Source organism: Chrysemys picta, chromosome 8 (assembly GCF_011386835.1).
Source record: "Chrysemys picta bellii isolate R12L10 chromosome 8, ASM1138683v2, whole genome shotgun sequence".
Classification (NCBI taxonomy): Eukaryota; Metazoa; Chordata; order Testudines; family Emydidae; genus Chrysemys; species Chrysemys picta.
The window spans coordinates 34,922,135-34,936,385 of record NC_088798.1 but is presented as its reverse complement, the minus strand read 5'-3'; the positions used below and the strand labels follow the sequence as shown (position 1 = coordinate 34,936,385).

Here is a 14,251-nt window from a genome sequence, read left to right as displayed (position 1 = left end):
ATCTACTATAGGGAACACTACAGCAGTATTATATTATGGATTGCTCTCTGCAGGAACAGTTGATTTCTATGTCATGAGCCAATAGTGCCCTCAAAGACCCCACTATTCACAAAACAAGAGTGATTTGATAATATCTGCAGTATGAAAGAGCTAACTTCAATTTTAAAAAATGGATCTCGCTTTAGAATCATGTAACTCAGATTTAAAAAAAAAAAAAAAACAAATCTTCTTTCCACCCCACAAGTTAAACTGGAGGGACATATACAGTGGGGGTCTGTGCTAGGTCTAGTACTATTCAATATTTTTATCAATTTCGTGGATAATGGACTGGAGAGTACTCTTATAAAATTTCACTCCAGGCATCTGAAGAAGTGAGGTTTTTACTCACGAAAGCTTATGCCCAAATAAATCTGTTAGTCTTTAAGGTGCCACCAGACTCCTTGTTGTTCTTATAAAATTTGCGGCTGACACCAAGCTGGGAGGGCTTCCTAGACCTTTAGAGGACTAGATTGGATTAGAAATCAAAACGACCTTGACAAATTGGAGAATTGGGCTGAAACCAACAAGACGAAATTCAATAAAGACAAGTGCAAAGTACTACACCTAGGAAGAAAAAAAATAAAAATCACAACTACAAAATTAGGAATAACAAGCTAGGTGATAGTATTGCTGAAAAGGATCTGGGGGCTATAGTAGATCACAAGTTGAATGAGTGTGAACAATGTGCAGTTGCAGAAAAGGCTAATATTCTGGGATGTATTAGCAGGAGTGTTTTATATAAGACACATCAGGTAATTGTCCCATTCTATTCAGTGCTGGTGAGGCCTCAACTGGAGTACTGAGTCCAACTCTGGGTACCATCCTTAAAGAAAGTGAGTGTGTCCCCAAAGGAAAGCAATAAAAATGATAAAGAGGTTTAGAAAACCTGACTTATGAGGAAAGGTTAAAAAAAATGGGACATGTTGACTCTTGAAAAAAGAAGACTGGGGGGAACCTAACAATCTTCAAATATGTTAAGAGCTGTTATAAAGAGGATGTTGATCAATTACTCTCCACATCCACTGAAGGTAGGACAAGAAGTACTCAGCTTAATTTGCAGCGAGGGAGATTTAGGCCATGTCTACACTAGCAAACTTACAGCAGCACAGCTGTACCGATGCAGCTGCGCCGGTGTAAGATTGCTCATGTAGCCACTCTATGCCGATGGGAGAGAGCACTCCCGTCGACATCATAAACCCACCTAAATGAGCGGAGGTATCTATGACACACCCCTGAGCGACCTAAGTGGCAGTGTAGACATGGCCTTAGGTTAGATATTAGGAAAAACTTTCTAATTGTAATGACAGTTAAGCACTGGACTAGGCTTCCAAGACAGATTGTGGAATCACCCTTGCTGGAAAGATTAGACAAACACCTGTCTAGGTGTCCTTGCCCTGCCTCAGCACAGGGGACTGGACTAGATGACCTCTCAAGGTCCCTTCCAGTCCTACATTTGTAGGATTCTGTACGTGTAGTTTTATGTTTTTCTTTTTAAAATATTACCATTTAATCAGAGTTGCAGATATTCATATATCATGGCATTTCATATTATTTGGCTTAGACAGTTCATATTTATCACAGAACCGGTCTTCCACGATCATCATTATATCATTGTATAGGAGAAACAAGACAATATTTAAAAGTAGCTACTTAAATAATTTACAGGTACCTTTCAATAACTGTTCCATTTTGAATCATCCAAATATCACAATATGTGCGCACTATCAGCATAACGGCAATAAGTATCAAATAACCTGTCTAATACAAAACAAGCAAAGCAATTAATCAATGTTTAGTAATGATAACACAAAAATTAAAACAACAAGGAGTCTGGTGGTACCTTAAAGATTAACAGATTTATTTGGGCATAAGCTTTCGTGGGTAAAAACCTCACTTCTTAAGCTTTCGTGGGTAAAAACGAAATCTGATGCCCAAATAAATCTGTTAGTCTTTAAGGTGCCATCAGTCTCCTTGTTGTTTTTGTAGATACAGAGTAACATGGCTACCCCCTGATACTTGACAAAAATTAAAATAACCTAATGGAAAATTATCAGGAAGATAGAAATCTTCCACTCCTTTTTAAGGGAAACACTTTGCTTACTTTATAGGTCAGGTTCTAGTATGCAATGTTTTCTATAACTAAAGTCCGTTACTACACTTGTTATCAGAAAGATCTCTTTTGTAGAAGAGGTTACTTTTCTGCATTCTAAATGCTAATGTGGTTTATTACATATACATAAGGCTACATTTTAGTCACAGGTATTTTTAGTAAAAGTCACGGACAGGTCATGGGCAGTAAACAAAAATTCATGGCCTGTGACCTGTCCATGACTTTTATTGTATACCTCTGACTAAAACTGGGGGGAGGGGAGACTGGGGGGACGGCTTAGGGGGTGCTGAGGATGGCTATCCAGGGGGGCAGCATGCAGCGCAGCCTGGGGGGCCGTACAGTTGCTCGGGGGGGGGGGTGTGCTGGGGAAGGGGACATAGGCCGATGGGGGCTCCACGGATGCTGGGAAGGGGGGCGCGGCCTGGGGAGGGGGGACACAGCCTGGGGAGGGGCCACACGTGCTCGGGCGGCATGGCAGGTGCTGGGGAGGGGGGGTTGGTGGTGCTGAGGCAGGTTCCCTACCTAGCTACTGGGAAGCGGCGACCCCAGCTCCTAGCTCCACGTGCTGCCTCCGCTCTGCCCCAAGCCCCGGTTTTGCAGCTCCCATTGGCTGGGAACCACGGCCAATAGGAGCTGCAGGGGCGGTGTCTGCAGGCAGAGGCAGCATGTGGAGCTAGGAGCTGAGGGAGGGGAGTTCCTGTCGCTCTTCTGGGGAGCCCCCACAGGTAAGCACTGCCCTGCAACCCAATCCCCAGCCTGGAGCCCCCCCACACCCAAACTCCTGCTGCTAAGGGGTAGGGGGGCCCAATACTGCCCCAGCAGCTGCCCGAACTGCTCAGGCGGCTCCTGGGCCAGCTGCACCAGGCTGCTGCAGAAGTCATGGAGGTCATGGAATCCGTGACTTCTGTGACAAACACAGACCCTTACGTATAACCCACTGAAAACTCTACACCATACGACACAAGTATTCTAACAAATGGAGAGAAAGTGTAGACATGTCAAGGAACAAGCTTATGTACCAAATTTAAGCATTTAGGAGCAACTTTTTAGCCTAGAAAGCCAAACAATGCAATCAGTAATGAGCCTCTAATGCCTGTACATCAGAACTTTTGTTCAGAGTTCAACTGATTCTCTCATTCCAAAAATATCTTCAGATGCTTACAGAATATACAAGTTTGGGGTATGGTGACCCACGGTTGGTGCATACAGCAGAGAATTTTATCTGGCAAATTCTAGTCTGAGCAGTTTTCCTACGAAGACATTCATTGATTTTGCCCAAATTGGCTCTCTAGTAGGCAGAACTTGGCCACCTAAATCACGATTCACAATGAAGGTTATTAACCTCTGGAAGAAATCGCCAAGAAAGGTAATCAATTCTCCATCATATATAGTAAATCAACACTACCTGTCCTTCTAAAAGATACTCTACAGCTCAACCACAAGTTACTGGGCTCGATGCAGGAATTACTAAGTGAAAGTCTACGGCAGTGGCTCTCAAACTTTTTTACTGGTGACCCCTTTCACATAGCAAGCCTCTGAGTGTGATCCCCCTTATAAATTATTTTTTTATATATATATTTAACACCATTGTAAATGCTGGAGGCAAAGTGAAGTTTGGGGTGAGGTTGACAGCTTGCGACCCCCCATGTAATAACCTCCCAACCCCCAGTTTGAGAACCCCTGGTCTATGGCCTATATTATAACTATCAGACTAGATAACTATTTAATTTTAAAATTATCTACTTGTGAACTTGAATTTCTAAAATTTAATCAAAAAACATGCTTTTTTTAAAATGTGCCACTAATGTCATGCTATTTTTCTAGTCCAGTACAAGTAAGAGAGCAATCAGTGTATTTATGTTTTCAGATCTATGATTACCACAAAAAGCTACATGACTAAGAAGTTTGATCATTTTTATCTGTAACTGGATGGCAATGCTTACCTCTTTACAAAATGTTCTAGGGACCATTATTTTCAGGATTCGACATATTCTTGCAACGAACACTCTGTCCACGACTGCTCGCTCTTTCTTTGCTTCTTTCTGCATAACATGGACAACATGAGACAAGAAAATTTTGTATTAAGTTAAATTGTTACAACAAGCAGATATGGCCTTTTCCCTATCCAGATTATGAACAAGTTGCCTTGTGCAGTATCTTGACATTTCTCTGTAATTAAGGTATGTTACAGCATACCTTAATTACATGCCAGGATTTATAAAATTGTAGTTCAATATTTAGATACAAGCAATGCAGGCCATAACAATAACTGGTTACAGTATCTATGAGTGCTATTGCAATATTAATAAAAGTAGCTCTGTCAGATAATGTAGACCTTAAATTTGTCATCTCAAAATTGCTAGACTCTTTTGATCATGCAGTATTTTTTTAAAATATATTCCCTCTCGTCAAGGAGTTAGAGAAAAAACAATAGTTCGTGTTAATACTAATCCTTCACACTGGGCTCCGTTAGCATCAGATCAGCTTACCTATTTTAAAAACAAAAAAAAATGAGGAGTCCTTGTGTCACCTTAGAGACTAACAAATTTATTTGGCATAAGCTTTCGTGGGCTACAGCCCACTTCATCGGATGCATGGAGTGGAAAATACAGTAGCAGGTAAACCCTGTGCCAATTCTGTCCACATATCTATTCAAAGGACACCATCATAGGACCTAACCACATCAGTACACCATCAGGGACTCGTTCACCTGCACATCTACCAATATGATATATGCCATCATGTGCCAGCAATGCCCCTCTGCCATGTACATTGGCCAAACAGTCTCTACGCAAAAGAATAAATGGACACAAATCTGACATCAGGAATTATAACATTCGAAAACCAGTAGGAGAACACTTCAATCTCCCTGGTCACTCAATAAAGACCTAGCAACAAATCTAAAAATTAAGCAAATATAGTACAGTAACTCCTCACTTAACGTCCTCCGGTTTAACTCTGTTTCAAAGTTACGTCGCTGCTCAATTAGGGAACGTGCTCGTTTAAAGTTGTGCAATGCTCCTTTATAACATTGTTTGGCTGCCTGCTCTGTCCACTGCTTGTAAGATTCTGTGGAAGAGCAGTCATTTTACAAGGGAGCGTTGCACAAGTTCTCTTCTCCGCCTCCTCCCCCTCCCTCCCAGCGCGCTTCCTCCATTGCATCTCTGCTCCTCCCCCTCCCTCCCAGAAAATCCTAAGCTCCACCAAACAGCTGTTTGGCAGCAGGGAAGTGCTGGGAAGGAGCAGGATGAGCAGGGAAGCGCCGCATCTCCGCTCTTCCCCCTCCTTCCCAGAAAGTCCTAAGCGCCTGGAGCATCCCTGGCAAAGTCAGCGCCTGTTCTTCTCCGGGGAAGCTGGCACTGCTGCTGAGAAGGTGCTTCCTAGCATCCTTGCCTACAGCGGGCTGTGCCTATGTGCGGTAAGCCAGGGGCACTTCCCAACCACAGTACAGTACTGTACAGTATATAATGCCTTTTGTCTGCCCCAAAAAAATTTCCTTGGAACCTAACCCCCAGCGTTTACATAAAATCTGATGGGAAAATTGGATTCGTTTAACATTGTTCCACTTAAAGTTGCATTTTTCAGGAACATAACTACAATGTTAAGTGAGGAGTTACTGTAACAGTAAGGCCCCGATTCTGCACACTCCTATATGCAAGATATCCCACTGAAGTCAATGGGGGTACTGCGGTGCATAAATTTAAACATGCACACAAATGTTTGCAGGATCAGGCTTACAAATGCACTGAACAGACAACAGATTAGGCAACAAGAAATTCTAGCAATGAACATTTATCTTGGACCACTGGCTTGATCAAACTCTCAGGCCTTCTCTACTCTCTAGAATTCAACAGTTTGTAACTGAACTGATGGCATCACATACAAACAGTTCATTGTGTCCATACTAGCCAGGCATGTTAACAGCTCTTGCAGGTTTGCATCACATCCGCACTAGCATGGATCTAAACTGTTCCACTTGCAACCTGCTCTGGATACCCATCCCACAGTTCCCAACACAGTTTCCAGGAACAGGACATTCTGGAGATTTCAAAAAGATAGCAGTGCACTAAAGCATTAAGAAAGTTACTTGAACTTCAGGTAGCCTGTATCCATACCATCACTTACAACAGTTCACGCATTGTATTCAGCCCTGATGTAAACAAGTACAGTTCAAATGGTATTTAGGACATTTATTCAACTGTTTGAGAGTATTTACATGTGGAGGCAGAACACATTACAAACATGCCACAGCAAACAAACACTTTTTAGCATGATAAATTCCTCTACTGTTCACAGACCTAGAACTATGTTGCAGAAATTATACGTGAAAATTGCTTTTTTGTGCAATGCTGCTTAATTGTTCTGGAAACTATTACAACTTAAGTTCCTGTAAGCTGTGCCAGCCTATTTAGCGCCCTCCTCCCTCGGCCCCAACCTGCCACGGCCCCAGGTGTGGCCTAGGTGCCTCTCCCCCACCCCTCTCCCGGCACCTATCCTGCAGCCCCAGCCCCAGAACTGCCACGACGGGGAGAGGTGCCTCTCCCCTCCAGTCCAGGTCCTGCTGCTGCAGGGAGAGAGCTGGGGGGAGTCCTCTCTCCCCGCCATAGCCCCAAAGCACCCTCCTGCATCCCAAACCCCTCATCCCAGGCCCCACCCCAGAGCCTGCACCTTCAGCCAGAGCCCTCACTCCCCTGCACCCAACCCTCCGCCCCCAGACCTGAGCCCCTCATCCCCAGCCCATCCCAGATCCCGCACCCCCAGCCAGAGCCCTCACACCCCTGCACCCTCCCACTTCCACCACATGAATTTTGTTATGTGCACCAATATGAAGGTGATGTGTGACACATCACCTCCATATTGGTGCACATAACAAAATTCATTCTGCACAAGGGTGGGAAAAATTAGAGGGAACACTGATTACAACGCATTAAAAAAAAAATTAAAAGGTGACCTGCAAAGAATTTCTTTTAAAATTGGGTTTGTGCTATTTTTTGCTTCTTTAAAATGTAGGAAAGGGACACTAAAGTTGTTTTTTATTTTGTTTTGTTTATTTTGTGTGCTTACTTTTTAGTTTAGAACTATCAGAAATGTCAAGCCCCGTCTCCTCTGGTTTTGGTGGAGGATGTGCTAGATCATGTTTATCATGAGCTGTAACATACTAATTGAAGGGGTGGAATAAAATTTTGAAGACATACATTCTCACTAAAGTGTTAGTCACTGAAATTAAATACATTGTTAATAAAAAAGCCAGTCAAACAGTGACTAAAATATCACTTCCCTGCCCTAACTTCCACTTGCTTTGTTCATAAAATGTCAATTTCACTAGGTCTCCAGTCACAGAGTGTCTTTCCAGACTAGAAAGGACATGAATTTCTAATCTTAAAAACAAGCAGAAAAAACAACATTTCAGGCGTATTCTATGCATCATAAAGCAGCCTAGTTCTGACATTTACTCAGTAAGCCTTACGCTACTTTTAGCAACTCTTGAAAACTCATTTTATTTTATATTGTACTTTAAGATCAAACGCACACAAATTTTGGCTTAAAAAGGTGCATTTTATTTTTAAAAAAGGATACCCGAAAATGTTGAACTTTTAAAAGGCTTTTGTTCTTAAAAAAGGATAATTATGTCAGATTCTACACTAATTTCCACACTGAAAATTGAAAAAAAAAAATAGTGATGATCTCTTTAAACATCAAATGAACTATTCCAGGGGTCCTCAAACTGGGGTCGGGACCCCTCAGGGGGTCGCGAGCTGTCAGCCTCCACCCCAAACCCCGCTTTACCTTCAGCATTTATAGTGGTGTTAAATATATTAAAAAGTGTTTTTAATGTATGGGGGGGGGTCGCACTCAGAAGCTTGCTGTGTGAAAGGAGTCACCAGTACAAAAGTCTGAGAACACTGAACTATTCCAATCAACTAATGCCAATGTACTAAGTTTATAGGCAGTGGTTGTTACAAGAAATGTGGCCAAACTTGTAACACTGGTTAACTTAATGTTTGTAAAGTACTTTGATACAAAAAGGTGATCATTTTACAATCTGCTTCTACCCCACAAAATGGTCCTGATTCTTCTCTTGATTACTGTGATATGATATTGCAGTAACTTCATCAAAGCCAATGGCATTACACTAGAGGAGATTTACACTAATGTAAACAAGACTAAGATCAGTCCCTAGCTATCAAGAGCAAAGGCATTTTCTCACGTCATAAGATTTATTCACAGGAACAAAGAGGCTGGACCTTGCTCCCATCCTAGTCAATTCAGCAGGACTGGGCCCTAAATCTTTCTAGCCATTCCTTTGCTATAGCTAAATTATCTGTTACACAATGAAAAAATACTGAAATAGAAAAGTTTAAAAAACTATCTTGTCTTAGGGTACAGGATGATCTTGGAACTAAACAATGCATGTCTCTCAGCCTCTACAGATAAAGGTCCCAAATATACAGATCTTATTTTGTTAAAGACTATCTAAAATGTGCTTTTTGTGTGTGGGGGGGGGGGGAGGGAGGACTATTGCTCCTGCTGCTGAATACTGCATTAACAGCCTGAAGAGGGTCCCCCTGCCCTTAAAAAAACACATTAAAAAAAAAAAAATCAAGAATGCCAAATCTGGTATTCCACAGTTTTACTTGTGTACTTACTTTACATATCAGGGCTGATCTGCATTTGAAAAAGTTGTAAAAATACAATTAAACTGATCTAGCAACTTAAGATAAATTTATTTAAACAGGATTTAAAACAATGTATATGCTTTTACATTAAGGCTTTGCACAGCTGTAGGTTGACTGATTTAAAATTCATGTAGTTATTCCATGCAACATCTCTAGTCAGAATTCAGAGCACTTGACCAAAAACTGTCACTAATTAGACTCTCTTTCCCATATTTCTAGAACAGACTACCTTGGCATATTATTAAGGGGTAGGCATGCTGAATCTGTAAGATGTCCTTCCTCTAAATGTTAACAAAGCACAAAAATGTAATAGATGTTAAAATTCTAGAGTGGCTAAAAATTTCCTTCCTCTCTCAGTTTTCCTTTTATTATGATAATTTCACTACTTCTTCAGTGATCATGGAGTATTTCCAGGCACACAAGACCTGAACATCTAAAGAAAGACCACAGACAAATATAAACAAAAACAAACAAACATACCCTTTCAGGCCTTGATTATACACTATGACAAAAGCAAAAAGGCACAAGGCTATTTTTTTTTCCTTTGGAAAGTAACCTTTGAAGAATTTGAAGACATTGAAGTCTAATACTTTCAAAATGTACCCACTTTATTTATTACATTTATAAAATGTTTTGTGTTTTTCCCTTACAAAAGGAAGCTTCAGTACTTTCTTTAAAAAAAAAAAATCACAATCCAGTACTCAAAATCTAGAAACCAACCACCACAAACCTATGCATCCTTCTTAGCTGCATTAGTTCTACAACTACTATGGCTCCGATTTGGAAAGAATACAAGAAACTCAATTTTGGGAAGAAGAGGATTAATTAAATCTAAACCACATTTTATTGGTATTAGTTAAAATAAAAAAGTAAGACAAGAAATAATTACCTCATTATTCTGCAATGTTGGTTTTTCATTTTTCTTACTGTGGAGGAAAAAAGGATTTTACTTAGCTTTTGTCTAACATTTTTTGGTACTTAATTTTGCAATATCTTGTCCTCTTTAGAAAGTTCTAACAGAGCAACGGGATTCTCAGGAAAGACACTGCATCTATATGGTATAGTACATACACTGTACAGTAAAACATCTTATGAAATCTGAGAATTGTAAGTGCAGTTCAGGTACCTGTACCAACTCTAGTTCAGAATTTCTGGTCATTTTGTTTATATTTAGGCATATAGTAGAACTAAACAATCAGTCAGAATTCTCACCTGATACTATAATCTTTAAAAAGATTAGGAGGATTATGTTTTTGCTTATGTTACACAAGCCTGATTAATCACTTCAAACACCACTAGATCTTAATCCTTTAATTTCTTGCACATAATTACCAAAAACCATGGACTGATTTGCTGAATCTATTAGTCCATATTTCAAAGATTCTAATCACGCTTCCATTAGTTTTCCATGTTCATACCTGTACATCTTTAAGTATTTACCAACTGTATTATTGGAGAACATCGACCTAGGCATTTACCTGGGACTCCCATCACTATTGTATTTGAGTACCCTACACATATAAATGTATGTCATGTTATGAACACCCTTAAGGGATGGGAAGCATTATCATCCCCCATTTTGTAGAGAGGGAATTGAGGCACAGAAAGCTCAAGTGGCTTACACACAGGAAGTCTCTGGCAGAGCTGGGAACTGAACTCCTATTTTCTTAGTTCTAAAACACTGCCTTAGCCACAAGACCACTCTTCTTCTCAAAACTATGTATTTAACAGAAACATTACAACTTTTTTCAGTCTAGGTGATAGTAAGATACTTAATCCTGGGAGTTTATACTATATGTTGTTTTCTATACTATACATTGCTGGGATTTTCATCTAACAAATGAAGACTCTCCAAGCATATCTGCAGTTGCTCCATTGACTAAGACTGAGAGATCTATGCCCAGGTACAAGTTAAAAATTCAGTCATTTTAGCTTTGATGTTTCACCCCATATACAGAAGCTGAACTAATATGTTTTGTATGGCATTTGATATGAAACTACAAATAATTTTATTATAATAGAGGTTATTATTTTAGATAAACCTTTTACAGAAGAAATTAGACTTCTTGAAACCAGATTTCTGAGACAACTTTTTTCCCTCCTGTATTTCTCAAAACAGTTAAAGAAAAACTCGTTTACTAACAACTGTCATTAATTAGGAGTTCAAAGTACAAAGCCACTCCCTCTCCCATATTTCTAGAACAGACTACTTTTGCGTATGAGAACATTGAATCACTGGAAAGGAAGAAAGATGGTAAGCATTCAGAAAGCACACAGAATAAATGGAAGATTTAAACATGCACAAAGTTTAGAGCATACCCAAATTAAGTTCTCTCAACAAATGCATTATTTCCAAAATACGATTTTAGCAGAAGCCCCGAGACTGTAACAGCATGCAGTTGCAGATGGCACCTCAGGAACCCAAGATGGGGTATCAGAAGTAGCAGGCAAAAAGAGGAAGGAAGGCAGGCACAAGCAGCACCACCAATGTCTGTGCTGGGTGGCTACTAAAGTGCCTATAATGTGTCCAACCATCCTGCCACGGTAACAGCAGCATCCTCCAGCACCTGAAAGCTCTGTTCTGACAGCACTGAAAAAGGGCCCAGAACTAAGTGTAAGTTGTAACAAATCCCTACTGGAAGGATCCATGTGTGTCATGGCCCAACCAGAAGAAAGAAGAGAACTGAACTACATAAAAGAGGAGGAGGTAGGAGGAAAGGGAGGAAAAGGGAAAGAAAGAACAAAGGTGATGGAAGAGGAGACCAGCAAAGCGGAGCAGGGAGAGAGAGGAGATGTCTACACTTGGAAGGCTTTGCTGGTATAACTGGTCCAGTGACACAGTAGAACTCCACCAGAGAGGTCCTTTGGGGCCATCTGCCTGTCACAAGTCAGGATAAAGGAGGAGGGTTGGGCGTGGGGCTAGCAACTCCACCCCGTAAAAAATCAACTTGCTACAGAAACGCCAAAAATAGAGACAAGAGAGACTTTTAGCCTGGAAAAAGAAGGCTACTCAAAGACGCATGACGCAGGGTGGTGAAAGTCGTGAGGAAGCCACAAAGCCGATTACCCTTCTTGCAACCAGGAGGATTACCACTGGTACATGGAACGTGAGGACCATGTACGAGTTAAGAAAGACGGCGCAGGTCGCAGCAGAGATGAGGAGCAACAACCTGACCCTACTAGGCATTAGCGAGACAAGATGGACGCAAGCTGGCCAGAGACGACTGTTGACAGGAGAGTTGTTGCTGTATTCTGGACATGATGAGAGCGATGCACCCCACACACAGAGAGTAGGCTTCATGTTGTCCAAGCAGGCACAGAGAGCAGTGATTGGTTGGGAGGCACATGGTTCCAGGATCATCACAGCATCCTTCAGAACTAAAATGAAGAGGATTAAGATGAATGTTGTACAGTGCTATGCTCCAACCAATGACAGTGAAGAGGAGGACAAAGACTATTTTTACAACAGACTTCAGAAAATATTAGAGATTCTCCCAGACAAAAAGACATCACCATCCTTATGGGAGACTTTAATGCCAAAATTGGACCTGACAACACAAGATATGAACAAGTCATGGGGACCCACGCTCTGGGAGAGATGAGCGAGAATGGACAGAGATTTGTGGATCTGTGTGCATTTAATAACCTGGTCATAGGAGGTAGCATCTTTCCTCTCAAGCGGATCCACAAGAGTACCTGGGTATCGCCAGCAGGCACGATAGAAAACCAGATCAATCATGTCTGTATTAGCAAGAAGTTCAGAAGATCTTTGCAGGACGTTAGAGTTAGAAGAGGAGCAGACATAGCGTCCGACCATCACTTAGTGGTGGCAAGATTGAAGCTGAAGTTGAAGAAGAAGAACTGGATAGACGCGTCAGATAGAAATGTGAAGTACAATGTCAGCCTTTTGAAGGATCATAAGATCAAGGAAGATTTTGGACTGACGCTGAAGAATAAGTTTTCAGTATTACAGGATCGGTCTGAGGAAGAGGAAGACAGTGTATCCCACAGATGGCAGAAAGTGAGAGACACACTTAGGTCAGCATGCCAGGAAGTGCTTGGAATCAAGAAATACCAGCAGAAAGAGTGGATCACAGCAGAGACCTTGACTAAGATAGATGATAGAAAGAAAAAGAAGGCAGTAGTTAATAACAGCAGGACTAGAGCAGCAAAGGCTAAAGCGCAAAAAGAGTATGCTGAAGCCCATAGAGTAGTGAAGAGGAATATTAGGAAGGATAAGAGAGATTATGAGGATGGACTGGCAGCAGAAGCGGAGCAGGCAGCATACAACGGTCATATGAAACAGCTGTATGACATCACCAAGCGACTGTCTGGAAAGTTCAGCAAGCCAGAACGTCCCGTCAAAGACAAGCAGGGAAAGTCTATAACAGAAATAGAACAACAGATGAATAGATGGGCGGAGCATTTTGAGGAACTCCTGAATAGACCAGCACCACTAAATTCACCAGACATTGACCAAGCCAACGAAGACCTTCCAATCAATTGTGACAGACCAACCAGAGATGAGATCAGAAAAGCCATCACTATGATGAAGAACAGGAAGGCGAGTGGACCTGACGATATCCCAGCAGAGGCCCTGAAAGTAGATCCGGATGCTTCAGTGGAAATGCTGTACCCCCTCTTTGAGAAGATATGGGAAGAAGAAGTGATTCCGGCAGACTGGAAAGAGGGATACCTTATTAAAATCCCCAAGAAAGGAGACCTCAGCAATTGTGCCAACTACAGAGGAATCACACTTCTGTCGGTGCCAGGGAAGGGCTTCAACCGAGTCCTCTTAGAGAGAATGAAGGATGCCGTCGATCCACAGCTACGATATGAGCAGGCAGGTTTCCGGCAAAATAGATCATGCACGGACCAGGTAGCAACGCTCCGCATCATAGTTGAGCAGTCTATGGAGTGGAACTCCTCGTTGTACATCAACTTTGACAACTATGAGAAAGCATTCGATAGCGTGGATCGAGAGACTCTCTGGAAGCTCCTTCGGCACTATGGCATCCCAGTAAAGGTGGTTAACCTGATTAAGAACTTATATGACGGCATACACTGTAGAGTGATCCATGGAGGGCAGCTTACAAACAGCTTCCAGGTGCGAACCGGAGTCAGACAAGGATGCTTGTTGTCACCATTTCTTTTTCTCCTTGTCATTGATTGGATTATGAAGATATCCACTTATGAGCGCAGGAACGGAATCCAGTAGATGTTGTGGACCCAGCTTGATGACCTGGACTTTGCCGATGACCTTGCACTCCTTTCGCATAGCAAACAGCAGATGCAAGAGAAGACCAACGTAGTGGCAGCCACGTCATCACAGGGTGGCCTCAACATCCACAAGGACAAGACCAAGATCCTCAAGATTAACTCCATCAGTAATTACCCAGTCACACTGAACGGAAGCCCTCTGGAA

At 41.7% G+C, this 14,251-nt stretch overlaps 1 protein-coding gene across 3 annotated transcripts in view; it reads right to left on the bottom strand.

The window, feature by feature from the left end:
* The window catches only part of ABCD3 (ATP binding cassette subfamily D member 3), a 69,430-nt gene that overhangs the window by 30,875 nt on the left and 24,304 nt on the right, over window positions 1-14,251 (bottom strand). For 2 of the 3 annotated variants that reach the window (XM_005307546.5, XM_042840600.2), the window contains exons 2-4: window positions 9,716-9,752; window positions 4,093-4,191; window positions 1,709-1,797 (exon numbers count right to left, since the gene is read on the bottom strand). In XM_005307546.5, coding sequence (XP_005307603.1) covers window positions 1,709-1,797; window positions 4,093-4,191; window positions 9,716-9,752 — 225 coding nt within the window. The remainder of the gene's footprint in view (window positions 1-1,708; window positions 1,798-4,092; window positions 4,192-9,715; window positions 9,753-14,251) is intronic. The other variant, XM_065554264.1, reaches the window with a different exon arrangement.